The 19792-nt window shown below is 41.2% G+C and overlaps 1 protein-coding gene across 2 annotated transcripts in view; it reads left to right on the top strand.

Moving 5' to 3' along the window:
• ANAPC5 (anaphase promoting complex subunit 5) overlaps positions 1 to 19792 on the top strand; it is a 38458-nt gene that overhangs the window by 18255 nt on the left and 411 nt on the right. For both annotated transcript variants that reach the window (XM_019950443.3, XM_019950444.2), the window contains 11 exons: positions 460 to 561; positions 1445 to 1635; positions 5230 to 5311; positions 5947 to 6036; positions 7251 to 7432; positions 8481 to 8616; positions 12457 to 12531; positions 14950 to 15071; positions 15525 to 15632; positions 15716 to 15863; positions 19312 to 19474. In XM_019950443.3, coding sequence (XP_019806002.1) covers positions 460 to 561; positions 1445 to 1635; positions 5230 to 5311; positions 5947 to 6036; positions 7251 to 7432; positions 8481 to 8616; positions 12457 to 12531; positions 14950 to 15071; positions 15525 to 15632; positions 15716 to 15863; positions 19312 to 19474 — 1399 coding nt within the window. The remainder of the gene's footprint in view (positions 1 to 459; positions 562 to 1444; positions 1636 to 5229; positions 5312 to 5946; positions 6037 to 7250; positions 7433 to 8480; positions 8617 to 12456; positions 12532 to 14949; positions 15072 to 15524; positions 15633 to 15715; positions 15864 to 19311; positions 19475 to 19792) is intronic.

The following is a 19792-nucleotide window of genomic DNA, read 5'->3' on the forward strand; positions in this document are numbered from 1 at the left end:
GTACCATCCATATGAAACATAACCAGGAGTAGGGCAAGTGTGCATCTCCCTTTGCCAGGCTGGATATACATACTTCCTGCCTTAAAGGCACTTACAGTCTGGGGGTGGGGTCAGCTGGTACTTTTAATATAATTTGATAAGTACTGCAGGAAGGGTTAGTGCAGGGCGCTTGTGGGAGCATGTCGGTACTTACAGGACCTTATCTAGTTTAGAAGGTGATAGAAGCAGGTGGCTGAAATCTAAACTGGGCCCTGAAGACTGAGCAGGAGTTTGCATGGAAGACTATGTGGATGGGTCGTTGGGAAGCTTAGAATTCCAGGAAGAGGAAACAGTGTTCTGCATGGTCAAGAGGAGAGTGTAGGTGCAGAAAAAAAAGTAATCAGATGATGCTATTTAGTATACATGTCCATATGTTTATTGGTCATTTCTTTCTACTGAGTAGTCATTTTTAAATTTCAGGCTTCTTTGTTAAAGAATGATGAGACTAAAGCCCTCACTCCAGCTTCTTTGCAGAAAGAGTTGAACAACTTGTTGAAATTTAATCCTGATTTTGCTGAAGCGGTGAGTCTTTTCCAGAATTTGTTGCTAAGTTGGAAAGCAGGGACAAGACTGTTCTTCCTATTGAGTAGTCGTGCAAATGAGGATTGGCCGAATGACCCAGGTTCTTGGAAAGAAATCATGTTGTTGGCACTTAAAGGACTCAGCCTAGGTTGCAAAGCTTTCCCTCCCACCTCCACCCCTACTGGCCCGGGGGGATTTCTTTCTCTAGTTGCAGCGAGCGGGGGCTACTCTTTGTTGTGGTGCGTGGGCTTCTCATTGTGGTGGCTTCTCTTGTTGCAGAGCATGGGCTCTAGATGCGTGGGCTTCATTAGTTGCGGCATGCAAGCTCAGTAGTTGTGGCTCGTGGGCTCTAGAGCGCAGCCTCAGTAGTTGTGGCGCATGGGCTTAGTTGCTCTGTGGCATGTGGGATCCTCCCGGGCCAGGGCTTGAACCCGTGTCCCCTGCATTGGGAGGCGGATTCTTAACCACTGCGCCACCAGGGAAGCTCTGAATTCAAGTTTTAAGATCTTTAGTTTTGTACTCACACTGTTCCTTAATGCCTGAGCTAGGTGATTCCCCCTCCATCCTCACGTATCACCCATGGATCCTAATATAACCAGTGGCATAGTGGATGAATATTCAGGATAAAACTCTGACACAAATTCTAATGGAATTCCCTTTTTTCGTTTGGGTACACCTTCTGGGGGGAAAGTGTACCCAAACCAGCTAATGTACCTTAAGCCTATTTAACCCTGCCTGTGGGGAAAAGATTAAGCTAAACTATGACCATCTTGTTAAAATGGTAGGGGATACACAGGTGTTTGCAGCCAGTGGAACTCTCTGAATTATTATTACACAAGAGGAAGCAGAGCATTTAAAATATGTTGATTGTTTCTTCTTTTAGCACTACCTCAGCTACTTAAACAACCTCCGGGTCCAAGATGTTTTCAGTTCAACACACAGCCTCCTTCATTATTTTGACCGCCTGATTCTTACTGGAGCCGAAAGCAAAAGTAATGGGGAAGAGGGCTATGGCCGGAGCTTGAGATACGCTGCTCTGAACCTGGCTGCCCTGCACTGCCGCTTTGGTCACTAGTAAGTTTATAGACTTTTGTTCATGCGGAAATTGAAGAAATTATCTCTCAAATGTTAATTGAGATGTATTTTCTTTTTAATATGCTGTATTAAAAGAAAAAGAAGAAGGAAAAGGAGAAAAGAAAGAGCCTGTTCAACCTGGAATTGTCAATAACTTCTAAAGAAGGAAGGTTTTTGCAGTGAACAGAAGTTAATGAAAACCTTCTGCCCAAAGAGTCTGCCCCCTGGTGTCACTATTTAGCATTACCATCCAAGTACACGGCCTCTTTCTTTCTTTACTTCTAAGAATAACGGCCACTGAATTAAAAGGAAATTAGGTCATTAGGCCAGAGATTCCCAACAGGATTTTTCAGAGGTAATAATGGGGATGTAAAAGTTATTTTCAGTATTTCAAAAAGCCAAAAGGAAGTTGTATCTTTACTGCATAAAAGACTGCGTGGCTTACCGAACGTCACGTTTGTGCTTTTGGTTGGAATTCAGGCAGCTCAGTGCGTGACAATGACTTATGCCATTGCTAAGATATGCCTGTGATTTTAATAAATAAAAATTGGAAATTGATCAGTTATTATTTAGTAAAGACTTAAGAGGATAAAAGCTTTCAAAATACGGAGGCTATTTTGGAAATAATGAAATAATGTGAATGAATAATGGTGAAAAGGTAGGAAATTACTAATTGAAAGAGTCTCTCTGCCTCCCCTGTGGCTTTTTCCCATTTAAGAAAAATATGGTTTCTGCCACAGGCATCTTTGAATAGAGACTAGAGTGTGTTAATGGAAGTATAATGTTCCAAATTCAAGAATTGAGACTTCTACCCCTTGCTCTATGGCCCAGGCAACAACCAGGAAATTCTATTAACTTCTGGTTGTCACATTTTAAAAGGGACATAGACAAGCTGGAGCTTGTTGGGGGGACAGCCTTACTGGAGGCATTCAAAGCCATGTCATATAAATAGTGTGGGAAGGATGTGAGAATGTTTAGCCTGGAAAAGAAATGATTTAGCCAAGCATGTGTTTGACATCTTCCTGTAGTGAAGGTCATGTGAAAAGGGCTTAGATTGATCGAGGGTGTGACTACTAGAGAAGATAGGGAGCTGGTAAGTGCAAGTTAAAGGGCAAAACATTTTTGCTCCTTATAAGGAGGAGGTTTCCTTGTATGGAACCCTCTGAGAAAGGTGTCAGCAGAGTGCTCATGTGTGCAGCAAGGGTGACATTAAGGGAATCCAAGTGTCAGATTGATACTTGAACCAAAAAATGTTTAAGGGTACTCTGAACTTCATGATTTTGTGAGATTCCATATTATCTTTTAAGAGTCAACTTCTTTTTTTCTGCCCAGCTTTAATAACCTCTTTGATCAGGGCCGTTCATGTTTTATGTACTCATAATAAATAGCAGCACCATTTGTAATATTTGCCAGTAACCTATCTCTGTGTTACACACAGCTTGCCCTAGGGTTTGGAAATTTGTATGCAGTCTGCTAGATACAAGTAATTAATCTGTTGATGAATTTCTCTATATTTACAATATTATCAGTGGATAGGCAGCTAACTGTATGGAATTAATTACTAATTAATATCTGATTTACTCAACTCCAGGCTTCTTTATTTTTAGTCCTGGAGCTATGGGCTTGTATAAATCTTTCTCACTTAGCTAATAGGATTGTGAAGATTTCTTGAAAATCTTTGTAGTTGCTTATTGAGCATCTACTATGTACTAGGCACTGTTCTAGGTGCTGGGGATCAGGAGTGAAAAAAAAGAGGAAAAAAAATACCCCTGTTCTCATGGAGCTTACAGTGGGGGAGATAAATAATAAACAGCACTAAACATAATTATAATGAATCAGGTAGTGATAGGTCAGGATAAGAGATTAGAGAGTGATGATGGGGAGTACTATTGTTTTCATAAGTAACACTCTTCTTCCAGATATACACACAAATCACTTATTTGTCAATTTGTAAATTTCTGTTTAAATAGTAAGGTAGCAACTTGGCCCTCCCTTACCTCTATTAACTTAATATTTGAATAGAGATTTAAAGGAATTGAGGGAGTGAGTAATCTGTGCATTATCTGAAGAAAGAGTGTCCTTATTAGCTAGAACAGCAAGTTCAAAGGCCCTGAGGCAGGATTTACTTGGCATGTTTGAGGAGGAGCAAGTAGTGCGGTTAGAGTGCTGTAGTAAGGGGGGATAGAGGAGGACGGGGTTGTAGAGGTGGCAGGGGTCAGAGAGTTTAGGGTCCTGTAGGCCCGAGTAAGGACTTTGGCTTTTACACTGAATGACATAGGAAGCTGTTGTTTAGAGGCTACAGATCTTTCTGCTCTGGCATTTTGCGAACGGTAGACAGCCAATGCATTTCAGACCTTACAACCAGTTTGCCTCTTGCTCTTTTACTGAAAATTTTTATCAGAGGCTTTTCTGATTAGCAGCAATGGAAAACCATAGGTTCTTTAAGGATTTGCCAGAAACTTTGAAGTTTCTGTGTTGGTAATCTACCTTTTCTTCCTACCTGAGAAAAATAGTCTTTCTTTAGTCCTGTTTTAGCATACTATCTATACAGTTCTCCCAAAAACCTTTTTTCTAAATGTAACATTATTTATTTGGTCATCAGATGTTCAACAAAATTAAATCAACTGATATTTATTGAGGGCCTGTGTGTAAAGATATGCTTCCTGCTTTCAAATAGCTTATATTCTGGTGCCTCTCAGCATTAAAAGGGATTTAAAAGAAATGTAAAATAGGTAAAAATGTATCTGGTTTCTTTATTCAAACAGGTAATTATTGAGGAAGAATTCAGCTGTTAATTGATTGTGTGAGGCTGTTGCTCGTGTTGATAGAAAATTTGACATTAATTTTTCCCTATGTAAGTGCTACCCATAGAATTCCTGATTCTTTTTTGAGATCCTCAGTGATCCAGTATTTATAGAACTTCTGTGCCCTCTGCAGGTTGAAGAAATAAAACTAACACAGATTAAATAAATAGAGGGTGGTGCACAGTAGTATTTAATTAAGCACCGCAGGCAGGTAGCATTTCTGTGGGCTTTTTCGGAAGCGAAGGCCCAGTGGGGCCAAGAACAGTTGGCTGAGTTTCCACAGAAGTTGCGAGGTTGGGGGACACATCCCAGAGGGAGGGGAACCACATGAGCAGAAAGAAGACATCTCAGAAGGGAAAATCCTCAAAATACTTTTAAAAACTAGTATTGAAAAAATTATAAAAGTATCAGATCCCATAGTTAAAAAAAATTTTCAAATGATGCAGAAGCGAAGGCAATGGAAAGTAAAATCTTACATCCTCTCCTTGTCCCTCCCCTCAGCAGTAGACAACTAAAAAAAAAAATCTTAGGAGCTGGGATGAAGAAAAGCCATTCTTTCATGTCCCTTTTAGTAGAAGTCCACCTTAGAAGGGACATGTTCTGTATCTCCACTGTTACTGTTTCTTACCGCTGGGGGAGGGGAGTGCCTCTGAGGGAATAAGCCCGTGGTTTCAACTTCCAACCCAGAGGCATGCACGCTGGTGAATTACCGTACAGATGACTTCCTGTTACTGTTGCTTGTACATGTTTGTGGTTGTTAATGAGTTATTAATGTTCAGTCTGTCATTAGTCAACAGGCAGAGCTTGCCCTGCAGGAGGCGATTAGGATTGCCCAGGAGTCCAACGATCACGTGTGTCTCCAGCATTGCTTGGTGAGGCCACCTTCCTGTCTTGGAAGTTCTGCCCTTGGGTTGAGTTGGCTTTCGAAAGGGCCCGTTTGAATTGGGAGGTCCTCAGCAGTGGTGGGAAACTAGTTAGGGGGTCAGGGAAATTCAGGAAAGGCAACCCATGTTTATTTATGTTTCTTAATTCTTGATGTCCATTTTACTTTGGAGGCATTTCTTGTCTACAAGTTTTAATGCAGCTTGCCATGCAAAGCTGCCGCATCAAGTGTTGGCATTAACAAAGGTGTTTGCAATACTGGTAACTGGATAAGACCTGGTCCTGTCAAAGCATCATCACCAAGCACAAGTAGAACACAGACTTCAGCAACCACCTGAGCATTTCACTTTCTCAGTTACAGGCCATATGGGGGCTTCATGCTTTTTTTCTGGAACATTTGCCACTCACTGCTCTCAGAGGTGAAGAAGATAAATGGCTTGATTATTTCAGTCTGATGGTTTTAATATGTTTGATGGGTTTCATTTAGGTTTATAATTTGTGAAAGTATATTTTAGAGGATTTATCTTGTGTGTTGTTAATTTGTTCTTACAACCATGCTGATGCTTTCAACAGAACATTAGCCATTATTATTGTTATGATACATTCTGATGACTTCTCTTGCCAGAGCTGGCTTTATGTGCTGGGACAGAAGAGATCCGATAGCTATGTTCTTCTAGAACATTCTGTGAAGAAAGCTGTACATTTTGGGTTACCGGTAAGGCTCATCTTTCTGTGAGATTGTTTAAACAAATGGTATGGTTTTATTCTTGGTAGTTTCATGTGACCTTAATTATTAAGCCACTAAATTCTCTTGATGTGTTTCTCTCTGCTCCCTTTATCCTAATAACATCTGTGAAAGTTGCATTTATCAACTTGATGAGATCTTTGTTTAGTTTATTATCAACACTAACTTACACGTATTTATTTAGAAAATTTTTAGGGAAGGCTTATTTTTAAACCAGGGATTGGCAAACTCTACAGCCCATGGGCCAGATCTGGCTCACTGCCTGCTTATGTATGGCCCTCAAGCTAAGAATGGATTTTACATTTTTAAATAGTTGGGGGAAAAAAAACAAAGAAGAATATGCGACATAGACCAACTGTGGCCTGCAAAACCTAAACTATTTACTATCTGGCCCTTTACAGAACAAGTTTGCTGATCCTTATTTGAAATAATAAACAAAGCCAGGAACCAGTAGACCTGACCAGCAGATTTGTCCTTTCTCATTTTGAGTAGCAGGGAAGGACCTGAATTATATTCCTCGATGACAAATACTGAGGGGCATTGAAAGGGCATAGTCTCTACACATGAAATAGTAATGACTGTTAGAATCTAGATTACTATTGCTCAAAGAACCTTATTCTGTCTAAAAAAAATTTAAAAATAAATGATAGACTTCTTAAGCACAATTTTTGTTACGGATTTAAGTGGACTTTTTTTAGTTGAGCTTTCATCCTTGAAAATTATACCAGAAGTTAATGAAAAGATAATTATGCTCATAATAGGCAGCCTTTCTTAATCTCCTACCACATAATGTGCCCAGCACTGTTTGATATATACTATTTAATTTTAATCCTTAAAATAATTCTTTATGATGGGTGTGATGCCCATTTTACAGATGGGCTTGTCTAAGAAGCTAAGTGACTGGCCCCAGGTCACATGATAAATGGCAGAGGCAGTGCTTAAGTCCAGATCCATTTAATTTCAAAGCCCTGGCTCTTCCCATTGTACTATTACCCTCTCTTCCATCCCCAGTTTTTCAGGAACATATCGCATACGGGTCAGGGTCAGGCTTACAGGTACTTTCTTTTTAAATAGTGCTATCATTGTGCATGTGCTGAAATGAAATATGCCAAATTTCTGAAGAGCAAAACAAAATTTTGTCACGTAATCTCTATCATGAGTCGTGCGTATGTCTGTCCCCTTAGTACCTCGCCTCTCTGGGAATACAGTCCCTAGTTCAGCAGAGAGCTTTTGCTGGGAAGACCGCAAACAAACTTATGGATGCACTAAAGGACTCCGACCTCCTGCACTGGAAACACAGCCTGTCAGAGCTCATCGACATCAGCATCGCACAGAAAACAGCCATCTGGAGACTCTACGGCCGCAGGTGGGTCTTCAAGGCTATGAGGGCACGAATCCTTTTATAGATGAGCAGAAGCCAGCAAATGGGTTCTGTGAAGGCCAAATGGATGGAGGTTGTTTGTACAGGGGATTAAAGAAAGCGCTTTAGAATTTTAAAACATTTTCTGCTGCACAGACTTTGCAAAGATTTTTCCTATGCGCATTTTTATTTACTCCTCCCAACAGCTCTGGGAGGTAACTGGGGGGTGATCTCCATTCCAGGATGCATAGGACAAGGTTCACAAATCTGATCTGCCCCAGATCACAAACGAATTAACAAGCGACAGAGCCCAGACTCAAGCCCAGGTCCTCTGACTCCAAGCACCACGGCCCTGCACTCTGAGATGGGAACCTCTCTTCCTGTTGGCCAGGAGGCATGGGCCACACTCACTCAAGCCGAGCACCCCCTTAACCCAAAAGCTGCTATGTAAAGAAAGTTGCTTCCCTGTTGCCCAGGGTGTATTCTCTGGACTGTCTCCAGCTCTGTGTGTAACTCCCATTTAGCCTCCTGTAGCCTGGAAGTAAACTTCTGAACCAGATTTTTAGTCCTGGAGCTACCTCACCTAGACAATATGCTGTTTCTAGGAATTCAGTCATGAAAGGAAGTGCCTATTTTATCAGTCTTGTTTTTGTACTTGAAATAATTTTTGGCACGATGTGGTCTGAAACAGCTGCAGAAACTAGCCACTGCTTCCACTGTCAGAGCAGCCAGTGCCAGGATGGCATCAGGTCTGAATTTACCCGTGAAAACTAATTAACATACTGTGACCACAGGGAAAATTAGAGGCAGTGGGGCGGTCTGGAGCTTGGAGCTCCCAATTGTGCCATAACCACTATGTTTTCTTTGGGGCTGCACATCCAGGATGCTTTTCTGCTCTCCTCGTCCCGAGGACAGGAGAACTGGCTTTGGGAGGCAGCTGCTCCCCGGAAGCCAGAGCCTGCTTCCTCCTGTTTCCACCCAAGGTAACTGTAGGGTGTGGCTGAGGGCAGCCTGTGTCTCTTGACTGATGGGGCTTCCTGTGTCTCCTCCCCAGCACCATGGCCCTGCAGCAAGCCCAGCTGCTGCTGAGCATGAACAGCCTAGAGTCGGTGAACGCAGGTGTGCAGCAGAACAACACGGAATCGTTTGCTGTGGCGCTGGGCCACCTCGCCGAGCTGCACGCGGAGCAGGTGGGCAGGTGGCCGGGCCCTGTGCTTCTGGAGCCATGTAGGCCCCGCCATTTCTGTCCTCTAGTGCTTGAGAAAAGCACTGGATGGGTCTGGTTGGATGCAAGTGGTTGGAAGGGTGAAATCCCACCAGTAGAAATGGACTGGGTGTGGAGTCTGCAAGGTTTGTTGAACTTGGGATCTCTTTCGGCATCAGGGAAGAGAGTGAGAGGTCAGCTGTTTCTATGTACCAAATGGAATAAAAAGGAGTCTTTGAAATTTAGGGTAGTAGAGCTGTGTTTGTTTGTGGGAAAGGGAAGAACATAATAAGAGTACAGCTAAGATGACAATAGCCAAGGTTTGTTGTACATTTGTCCTGTGCCAGGCCCTATGCTTAGCGATTTACATGTATCATCTTCCTGATTCCTTACAGTAGCCTCGTAAGGTCAGCTTTATCATCACCCCTATTTCACAGAAAAGAAACTGAGCTCCAGGGAGCTAAATCCCATACCCACAGCCAGTAAATGTCAGTGTCAGATCTTCAACCCAAGTCTGATTGACTCCAAAGAAAGACAGTTGGAATAGGGCATTACCTTTACTTACAGCCCAAGTAATTTCACACGATTCTTTTTATAGGGGATTGATGAAAGGGTCTCTCATGATGCTCTAGGCTTCCTTTCCCCTTTGCTCAAAAGTATCTTCTTCCATGGGAAAAGGTCAGGGAAAGCTCTTATCTAAAGCCCTCCAACTAACTTGCTGCCTTGCTATAAGCACATTTCCTTGATCATATTATTTTCTCCACCTCTTTGTGGTATAATAATGATCGTTAGGTTGCATCCTAACACTCAGTATTCCTTAATCTGCATCCTAAAATCTTTGAGTGGTTTCCACCCCTTTCAGAAGTCTATAAATACTTCCCTCTACTAGACATACTTTAGCATTTTACAATCCTCTAAGTGGCTGTGTAAACAAAGGGCATGGATGGGCTCTGGCTGATGGCGTCTGCCTGCACCTCCATCAGCTGCTATCTTCCTGTATCTGGGAAGCAGCGCCTGAGCTCTCTGACATTAAAACAGCAGACCAGCTGCTCTTGCTGTTTGCTTTCCTCCAGGAATGTTGCACATTAATCACTTTCTTGGTCTTTTTCCCCCCTCGTAGTGGTTCTGGAACGTCTTTAACGTGGATTCTTTTCCTCTGCTGGTGCCTTGGTTAAGTGGAGCGTTTGTAATAAATGAGTCAGTGAACGTTCAGTTAGGCATTTGGTACGAGCCTCACGTTGACTTTTTTTCCCCAACAACTTTATTGAGATAGAATTCACATGCCATACAATCCACCCATTTACAGTGTCCCCTTGTGACTTTTTCAAGTAGGATTCTCCCCACTGACCCCAAGCTTAAAGAGTGGAATAACTTCCCTTTGGTTCTCTTTGAGTGATGTAGGGTAGAAATTATTTCTTCGTCTCCTGGAATGGAGAACCGCTTTACGAAAATCTGGTCTTGGCTCAATTCTTTAGCCTTAGCTTTCTCCAAGTTCAGTTGTTAATAGTTCTGTGATTTTTTCTGGGGGTAATATCATGCTCTTTGGGTCTGTATTAATCTTTCTATCTCCGGGCTTATATGAAAGACCTGCTGACGCCATTGTTGCCTGGCTCCAATGGATGTGCTAGGAGACCTCTAATTATACAGCTAGAAGACAGTCAGTGGCCACTTTATTTCAATTCAGTCTCTTTCCCCACCTCTTCTCAACCTGCCTTAGAAAGACTTTTCTAGTGTCAGAACATTGACCATGTAGATAAACCCACTGAGCTGATGACTGTCGCATTTTCAATTATACAGGTTAGACTTACACCTATGAAATTAAGCTTGGCCAACTGCGGAGAAGGCAGTTTTATCATGAATTTCTATTTGCTCTTTTATTTCCTTTGTGTTGTGCTTCCAGTTGTGTCCTGAAACTGATCTCTAGATAAACTGGATGCTGCACTTTGCTGTGGTGGTGACTGGGGCTTGGGTGAACCTAGAAGGAAGTTATGGGGTCTGAACTGCTGTTTGTGAGCTTCCTCCTGCAGCTCAGAGGAAGTGCTAAGAGATCCGGCCCCCTTTACTCTTTCTGCGTAACTCTGGTTCATCGTGTCACATTCCTCTCCCAGCCTCAGGAAATGGCAGGTCACAATAGGAATGTTTTGGGGGAGTGCTGCCGTGTGCACTGTTCTCTCTACTTGGCCTGAAGGTTTGACAGCCATCTAGATCCACACGCCCAACTCCGTATGGTAGTCATGAAAATAATTGGCAAGACTGGCCAGTTAAAATCACAAGAATAAAAAGATTAATGATCTTTTATTATAATTCAGTATACTTTTGACTTAATTCACTTCAAATAGAAGTTCACCTGTGGTCTAACTGAGCTTCTATATAGACTGAAGATATACTACCTGACCAAAGGATAGGGACAAATTGAAAAGCTTTTGGGGGCTTAATAAGATAGACATTCTAGCAATATAAGAGTATAAAAAAGACATGAACATGTATTCACAGAAAAAACATAAATGATTATAAAACATGAAAAAATTTCAATCTAGTCATTAAAGAAATTCAAATTAACACAGTGAAATAACCAGTTTCATCAAACAAATAGGCAAAGAAGCTAAATATCAGGGGAGGAGAAAGGTGTAGAATGCTGGTATAAGAGTACTTGGTATGGGCTTCCCTGGTGGCGCAGTGGTTGAGAGTCCGCCTGCTGATGCAGGGGACGCGGGTTCGTGCCCCGGTCCGGGAAGATCCCACATGCTGTGGAGTAGCTGGGCCCGTGAGCCATGGCCTCTGAGCCTGCGTGTCCGGAGCCTGTGCTCCACAACGGGAGAGGCCACAACAGTGAGAGGCCCGCGTACTGCAAAAAAAAAAAAAAAAAAAGAGTACTTGGTACATTTCTGTATGGTAATTTAGTAATATACCTATCAAAAAGCTTAAAAGTGCCTACCATTTAGCCCAGCAATTTTACTTCTAAGGTATTATCCTAAGGAAATAATTGGACAAGTATGCAAAGATGTATCCACCAAGATAATCATTCTAGCATTTTTAAAATGGAAAAAATTGGAAACACTCAAAGTATCACAAACTAGGAGTTTTTGGTTTTTTTTTTTGCCGTACGCGGGCCTCTCACTGTTGTGGCCTCTCCCATTGCGGAGCACAGGCTCCGGACGCTCAGGTTCAGCGGCTGTGGCTCACGGGCCCAGCCGCTCTGCGGCATGTGGGATCTTCCCGGACCGGGGCACGAACCCGTGTCCCCTGCATCGGCAGGTGGACTCTCAACCACTGCGCCACCAGGGAAGCCCAGAGATTATTTTGATTGGACTATAATTTATTTACCTAATAAAATACTGTGATGTATAGATTTATTTGTTGACACTGAAAAGATTCATTCATTCAAAAAATATTTATTGAGTACCTACCATGTGGTAAATAGGCAATTTACAAAAATGGTATGTATACCTATTTTTGGAATACTTATATGTTTTATATTCATGTGAATATGAGAAGTTCAGAAGGATATGTGCCGAGAAATTACTGTGATTATCTTTGGTGGGATTAAAAGTAATTTGCCTTTTTCTCGTTGTTCACATGTATTTCGTAAGTTTTTTTCCTAGAGTGAACATGTATTACAGGTGTAATTAAAAAACAATTTTTTTAATGTACAAGTGAAATACATTAGAGCCTAAGAAAAATGGCCCCTTGATACTTGACAGTCTCTGCCTAGGGTCATCAGGCTGCTGCGCCAAGAACAGGTGAGTCATACTCATGTCCTGTGAGTGGGATCGCAGGTGTGGTGTCAGCACAGGCGTGCTAAACAAATCGTGGCTTTCTATTTTAGGGCTGTTTCGCTGCAGCTTCAGAAGTGTTAAAGCACTTGAAGGAGCGATTCCCACCTAACAGTCAGCATGCCCAGGTAACCTGCCTTTTGTGTGTCATCGATTTATTTTTGAAAATACCATTTTTACTGCATTATTGTCAAAATAGGGTATTTTAGAGTCTCCCCTCAGCCTCTCGTGTCTTGGTTCCTTTCTGTGACGTCCGTGCTTTGAGGTCAACATAGGAGACTCTGTAAACTGCGTTCCAGAAGGCTGAGGAATAACCTCTGAGAAAAGATTAAAGTAGGGTACTTTTTTCATTCCTGTCTTCGTGGTTTTAAATTAGTATTCCCTATACCTCTAACTGTATGGGAGTAAGCAAAGAAATCATCAGTGTCCTTTGATAGATCAAAAATTAGGTCTCCGTTTTGTTACTCTGTTTTCTCCTACTTGGCAGCTTTAACCTTTTCCTCCCAGAATTGAATAACCTTTTGGCAAGATGTATGCAGAGGGAATGAACTTTATAAAGCAGTCCTAGGCACTCTGTTCCTTTTTGCACCAATTTCCATCTCTGATGGGGCCAAGAAAACTATTACGAAGGGCCTCTTTCTCTTCCTCCCCTTACCAAGTTTCGTATTAACTAAATTAGGGAATTTGAAATCATGAGAGACCATGGCCTGGGAATCTCCTACTGTTGGTCCCTGAGCCGGGGGTAGGGGGGCTTCCGTTCACATGGGTTGCTGGCCCCACCTCATTAGATATGGTGTGAATGCCCGTCTGCTTATGAGCTGTGCTGGGATCTCACTGCTGCTGGCTGTGATCTGAATTCAGAGTACCCAGATGGAAAGGTGGTAAGCGAACAAAATAGAAGCTAGCACCCAAGGATGCTGTGGGGAAAAAGAATTAAGCGTGGTTCTGTGGTAGTGCTAATGTGATGGAGCAGTTTCGGTTACTGTTCTAGGCATGTTTTAAGAAGGTGCACAGTAAAAAAAAAAAAAAGACACAATTTAACTCACATTCTAGAAGAAACATGTATGGCTGATAAAGAGATGAAAAGATGCTCAGCCTGACTATTGATCAAGGGACATACAAATGAAAAAATAAGGAGGTATTTCATACCCATCAGACTGGCCAAAAGTAACATATCTGACACCACCAATTGTTGGTGAAGGTGTGGAGCAATGAGTCATGTCATACACCGCCAGCGGGGAGTGTAAACTGGTGTGACCCATCTGGAGAACAAATGGGCACTGTGTTAAGGAGAAGGTGCATATGTCCTACAGCCCAGCTTTCCCACGGCTTGCTGTATACCCAGGGTAACTGTTGCACAGCACAGGGGGTGATGTAGGGGAGTGTTTGGGGCAGCACTGTTCAGAAGAGTGAGAAAGTGGAAGTACCTAAATACCCATCAACACAAGAATAGATAAGTTGTTGCATATTCATACAGTTGAAAACTATTCATCAGTGAAAAGGAATGAACTAGAACTACTTGTATTAACATGTTTAAGCCTCCCCAAAATAATGTTGAGCTTAAAAGCAAGTTGTCAAAGGATGCATACAGTATGATGCTATTTATTTATACAAAATTTAAAAACATGTAAGATCATACTATATATTGTTTTTTTTCATACTATATATTGTTTAAGGATAAGTAAATATTTTGTAAAAGTATAAAAACATGATTGGGGGGACTTCCCCAGTGGCCCAGTGGTTAAGACTCCTCGCTTCCAATGCAAGGGGTGTGGGTTCAATCCCTGGTCGGGGAACTAAGATCCCACATGCCGTGCGGTAAATAAATGAATGAATGAATAATCAATCGTCATAGATCACTCATTAAAAAAAATTCTTAAAAAAAATGGGAATGATAAACAACAGATCAAATGCTTCCTTTGAAAACAGAAAGAGGAGAATGGAATTTGCAAAGTACCTCAATAATGTGCAATAGTATCCAAAGCAAGTAAAGCAAAATGTTGTGATTTGACAAAGTTGATGGTTGCTATACATGTTCTGTTATTTTATTCTTAGTGCTTTTTCACAGACTTGAAATATTTAAAAAAAATTTTTTTAATCTAAAAAAAAAGTGTGTGAATTGTAAGGATATTTGTTAAGCAAGCGAAAATACTTTTATATTTCTGTTGAATAATGAGGTGAACATCTGCCATTCTGTTCTTTTTTTTTTTTTTTTTTTTTTTTGGCTGCGTGCGAGCTTTCTCTAGTTGTGGGGAGTGGGGACTACTCTTCGTTGTGGTGCGCGGGCTTCTCCTTGCGGTGGGTGGCTTCTCTTGTTGTGGAGCACAGGCTCTAGGTGTGCGGGCTTTAGTACTTGTGGCTCATGGGCTCTAGAGCACAGGCTCAGTAGTTGTGGTGCATGGGCTTAGTTGCTCTGTGGCATGTGGGATCTTCCCGGACCAGGGCTCGACCCCGTGTCCCCTGCATTGGCAGGCGGATTCTTAACCACTGTGCCACCAGGGAAGCCCCTGCCATTCTGTTCTTAACTGTGTTTTTTTTCTTACTAGTTATGGATGCTGTGTGATCAAAAAATACAGTTTGACAGAGCAATGAATGATGGCAAATATCATTTGGCTGATTCAATTGTTACAGGAATCACAGCTCTTAATAGCATAGAGGGTGTATACAGGTAAGAAATTTTGAAAACTCCAACCCCAGAATGAAGTAGTTCTCAAATGGCTTTATTCTTATTTGTTTTGTGTGTGACTTAATTGATTAACTTAGGAAAAAACCTTTTTTTTCTATTTATTACCTATTTATTACAGACCATTAGAAAATACAAATAAAATGGAGAAAGTTAAGTAGTACCCAGAGATAATCACTAACATGCTATCTATAATTCCAGACTTTTTTCTTGTGTGCTTGTATGTGTGTGTGCACACATGTGCTCACACACACACACACACACACAATTTTTTTTTCTCTTTTAAGAAAAATTATATCAGACACAGTTATTCCCCTTGGGAGGTTACAATTACAGTCTAATTGAGGAAATAGAGATTCTAAACCTGAAAGTGACTCTGCTTACAACGCTTGCAAAACATCAACATAACCATTTGTGTTTATTTTGTTTCTGTGTCAGAAAAGCAACTGTACTACAAGCTCAGAACCAAATGTCAGAGGCGCACAAGCTTTTACAAAAATTGTTGATTCATTGTCAGAAAATCAGGAATACAGAAATGGTGATCAGGTAAGGGAGGGCTTTTGTGCATCTCACCTAGGTGGTACTTTGTGCTGGTTATTGTCATCCCATGCCTTCCTCTTTGTGGGCAGTGTCCTGCTGTCTGTGGCAGAGCTGTACTGGCGATCTTCCTCCCCTACCATCGCGCTGCCTGTGCTCCTGCAGGCTCTGGCTCTCTCCAAGGAGTACCGGTTGCAGCATTTGGCCTCTGAAACAGTGCTGAACTTGGCTTTTGCCCAGGTAAGCTGATCTCTGTTTTTATAGCACATATTTGTGCTCAAGAACTGGTGAGTCTGTTACTACTCTTTGGTTTTGAAAAGCGTAGTAATGAGCTTTTGCTTCTTAATATTGAAATCTGGGAAGGTAGTGTCACTGTGCAAGCCTTCCATGGAAGTCTGGAGTTGTGAACTTGGTGACAAGCTGACACCTCCCAGTGGTGCTGGCTTTACCGAGCTGTGTATTTACTAAGGAGGATGCGCCTCTTCATTGAGGACATTTGCATCATATTAATGACTTAGCTGGCCCAGAGCTGTGCTTGATTTAACAAGAGAATGAGTAAGGAAATGAGGAAGTCATGTGTTCATTGAAAGGTTTTGGAAGTTAAATTGTATTTTATGTTTGTTTTCTGTCTCCCCCTGTAGAATGTAAAGACCATGAGAGAAGGGACTGTTTTTTCCCTGCTATATCCTGTGGTACCTAATAGGATCCACACATAGTAGCTTTTTAATAAATATTTATTGAATGAATGAATTTTGAACTTACTGGAGGAATTTACTAACTAAAGCAGAGGTTCCCCAAACCATGCATCAGCATTATTGGGGAGATTTAAAAAATATCTGCATATCTGGCCTTGCCTCAAACCTACAGAGGCAGAATCTCTAGGGGAGGAGCCTAGGAGTCTATTTTCCTTACCAGCTTCCCCAGTGATTTTTTTTTCTTAATTAAGATAAAATTCACATAACATAAAATTTACCATTTAAATTTACCATTTACCATACAGTTCAGGGCTTCCCTGGTGGCGCAGTGGTTGAGAGTCCGCCTGCCGATGCAGGGGACACGGGTTTGTGCCCCGTCCGGGAAGATCCCACATGCCGCGGAGCGACTGGGCCCATGAGCCATGGCCGCTGAGCCTGCGCTCTGCAGCGGGAGAGGCCACAACAGTGAGAGGCCTGTGTACTGCAAAACACACACACACACACACACACACACACACACACACACACACACACACACACACAAAGTATACAGTTCAGTGGTTTTAGAATATCTACATTATTTTGCAAACATCACCACTGTCTAATTCCAGAATATTTTCACCACACCAAATAGAAAGCCCAGACCCATTTTTTCTAAAGCAGTCACTCCCCACTTCCTCCTCCCTCCAGCCCCTGGCAACCGCTAATCTATTTTCTGTCTCTGTGGGTTTGCCTGTTCTGGATATTTCATATAAATGGGATCATACAGTGTGCGGCCTTTGTGTCTGGCTTTTTCGCTTAGCATCATGTTTTCAGGATTCATTCATGTTGTGGCATGTGTCAGTCAGTTCTAGATTCCTTCTAATGGAATACTGTTCCATCAGATGGATACACTACATTTTGTTTATCCATTCATAAGTTGATGGACATTTGGGTTGTTTCCACCTTTTGACTATTATAAATAGCTCTTAACATTGATGTACAAGTTTTTTTCTGGATATATGTTTTCATTTCTCTTGGGTATACTTAACAGTGGGATTGCTGGGTCATATAGTTCTTTGTTTAACTTTTTGTGGAACCACCAAACTGTTTTCCACTGCGGCTATACCATCTCATATTCTCACCAGCAATGTATGAAGGTTCCACTTTCTCTCTATCTTTGCCAGCACTTGTTATTTTCCATTTTATTAGTGTGAAGTTATATCTCATTGTGGTTTTGATTTGCATTTCCCTAATAAGTAATAATATGGAGCATCTTTTCATGTGAGTACTGGCCATTTGTGTATGTTCCTGGAGAAATGTCCAAGTCCTTTACCCGTTTTTAAATTGGGTTGTCTAATTTTAGTTTTCAGTTGTAAGAGTTTTTATATATTCTGGTTGCTAGACGCTTATCAGATATATGATTTGCAAATATTTTGTCCCATTCTCTGGGTTGTCTTTTCACTTTCTTTTTTTTTTTTGTGGTACACGGGCCCCTCACTGCTGTGGCCTCTCCCGTTGCGGAGCACAGGCTCCGGACACGCAGGCTCAGCGGCCATGACTCACGGGCCCAGCCGCTACGCGGCATGTGGGATCTTCCCAGACCGGGGCACGAACCCGTGTCCCCTGCATCGGCAGGTGGACTCTCAACCACTGCACCACCAGGGAAGCCCCAGAGATTCTTTTATTTTTTAATGTTTGCTTTTACAGCTATAAATTTTCTTCTGAGCACCGTATCCTATAGGTTTTCACTGCATCCCATAAGTTTTGGTATGTTGTGTTTTTGTTCATCTCAAGGTATTTTCTAATTTCCCTTGTGATTTCTTCTTTGACACTTTGACTATTTACGAGTGTGTTGTTTAATTTCCACATATTTGTGAATTTTTCAGATTCCCTTTTATTACTGTTTTCTAATTTAACTTCATGTGGTCAGAGAAGATACTTTGTATGATTTAAACCTTTTAAAATATGAGTGTTATTTTGTGGCATAACATATGGTCTATCCTGGGAGATGTTCCATGTACATTTGAGAAGAATATGTGTTCTGCTGTTGTTGGGCTAGTTGGTTTATAGTCTTGCTCAAGTCTTCTATTTCCTTGCTGATCTTCTGTTAAGTTTCTATCCACTATTGAAAGTAGAGTATTGAACTCTGAAACTATTATTGTTGAACTATTTCTCCCTTCAGTTCTGTCAGTTTTTGCTTCATATATTTTGGGGTTCTGTTGTTTGGTGTTAATATGTTTATAACTGTTGTATCTTCTTGATGAATTGGCCCTTTATCAGTATATAATGTCCTTCTTTGTCTCTTATTACAGTTTTGACTTAAAGTCTATTTTGTCTGATATTAGTATAATCAGTCCAGCTCTCTTTTGGTTACGGTTTGCATGGAATATCTTTTTTTACTATCCTTTTACTTTCAGCCTATTTATGTCTTTTAATCTAAAGTGAGTCTCTTATAGATAACATATAGTTGTATCATGTTTGCAAAAATCTGTTCTGCCAATCTCTTCCTTTTAATTGAAAAGTTTAAGCCATTTACATTTAATTTAATTATGGATTTGAAAGGATTTACTTCTATTTTGCTATATTTTTCTATATGTCTTACATCTTTTCTTGTTCCTCCATTACTGTTTATTTTCTGTTAAATGGATGTTTCTAGTGTACCCTTGTTTATTTTACTATATATTTTTGAATTTTTTAAAAGTAGTTCCTTTTCTCCTAGTGATTCTTATACAGCTAGTTCAACCTTTTTGAATCATCAATGTAAAAGATTTTTGTAAAGACAGAAACCTTTCTATAATGTAAATAATTACTCCCTCCCTTATCTATTGTAGCCTGAAACCGATTGCCACACATTATGTTTTCTAAGAGTGTGGTGCACATTAAAGATAGTACATGTCAGGGAGAAAGTAAGCCAGACATTGCCATTCAGAAGAGAAGAGCCAGAAATGAAGCCCTTCCTGTAGTCGGCAGTGGGTGTGGGTGTGTATAGCACCATGATGTCTCTTTTTCAGCTCATCCTTGGAATCCCAGAACAGGCCTTAAGTCTTCTCCATATGGCCATTGAGCCCATCTTGGCTGACGGGGCTGTCCTGGACAAAGGCCGTGCCATGTTCTTGGTGGCCAAGTGCCAGGTGGCTTCAGCAGCTTCCTATGAGCCACTGAAGAAAGCAGCAGGTAGGAAACCATACAAAGATTGTTAGGTAATACTATTACAGAAAACTTGTAAAGAAGAAGAAAAGACATTAAACTTGGGACAGTATTTAAGTTTTGAGTGTTCACAAATATATGTTATAATTTCATGCAGCATTTAAAGTGCTTTCACTTGCATACTTGCATGAAGGTTGAGGGCAAGTGAATTGTTATTTTAACCCTACAGAACTAGGTGTGAGGCTGGAAATCAGTACTAAAGACTTAGTGGTGTTTTTTTGTTTGTTTGTTTGTTTCTTCTCAAAGAGTAGAATGTAAAAGTTTCTGGTATATGTTAAATCAATA

Source organism: Tursiops truncatus, chromosome 13 (genome assembly GCF_011762595.2).
Source record: "Tursiops truncatus isolate mTurTru1 chromosome 13, mTurTru1.mat.Y, whole genome shotgun sequence".
Lineage (NCBI taxonomy): Eukaryota > Metazoa > Chordata > Mammalia > Artiodactyla > Delphinidae > Tursiops > Tursiops truncatus.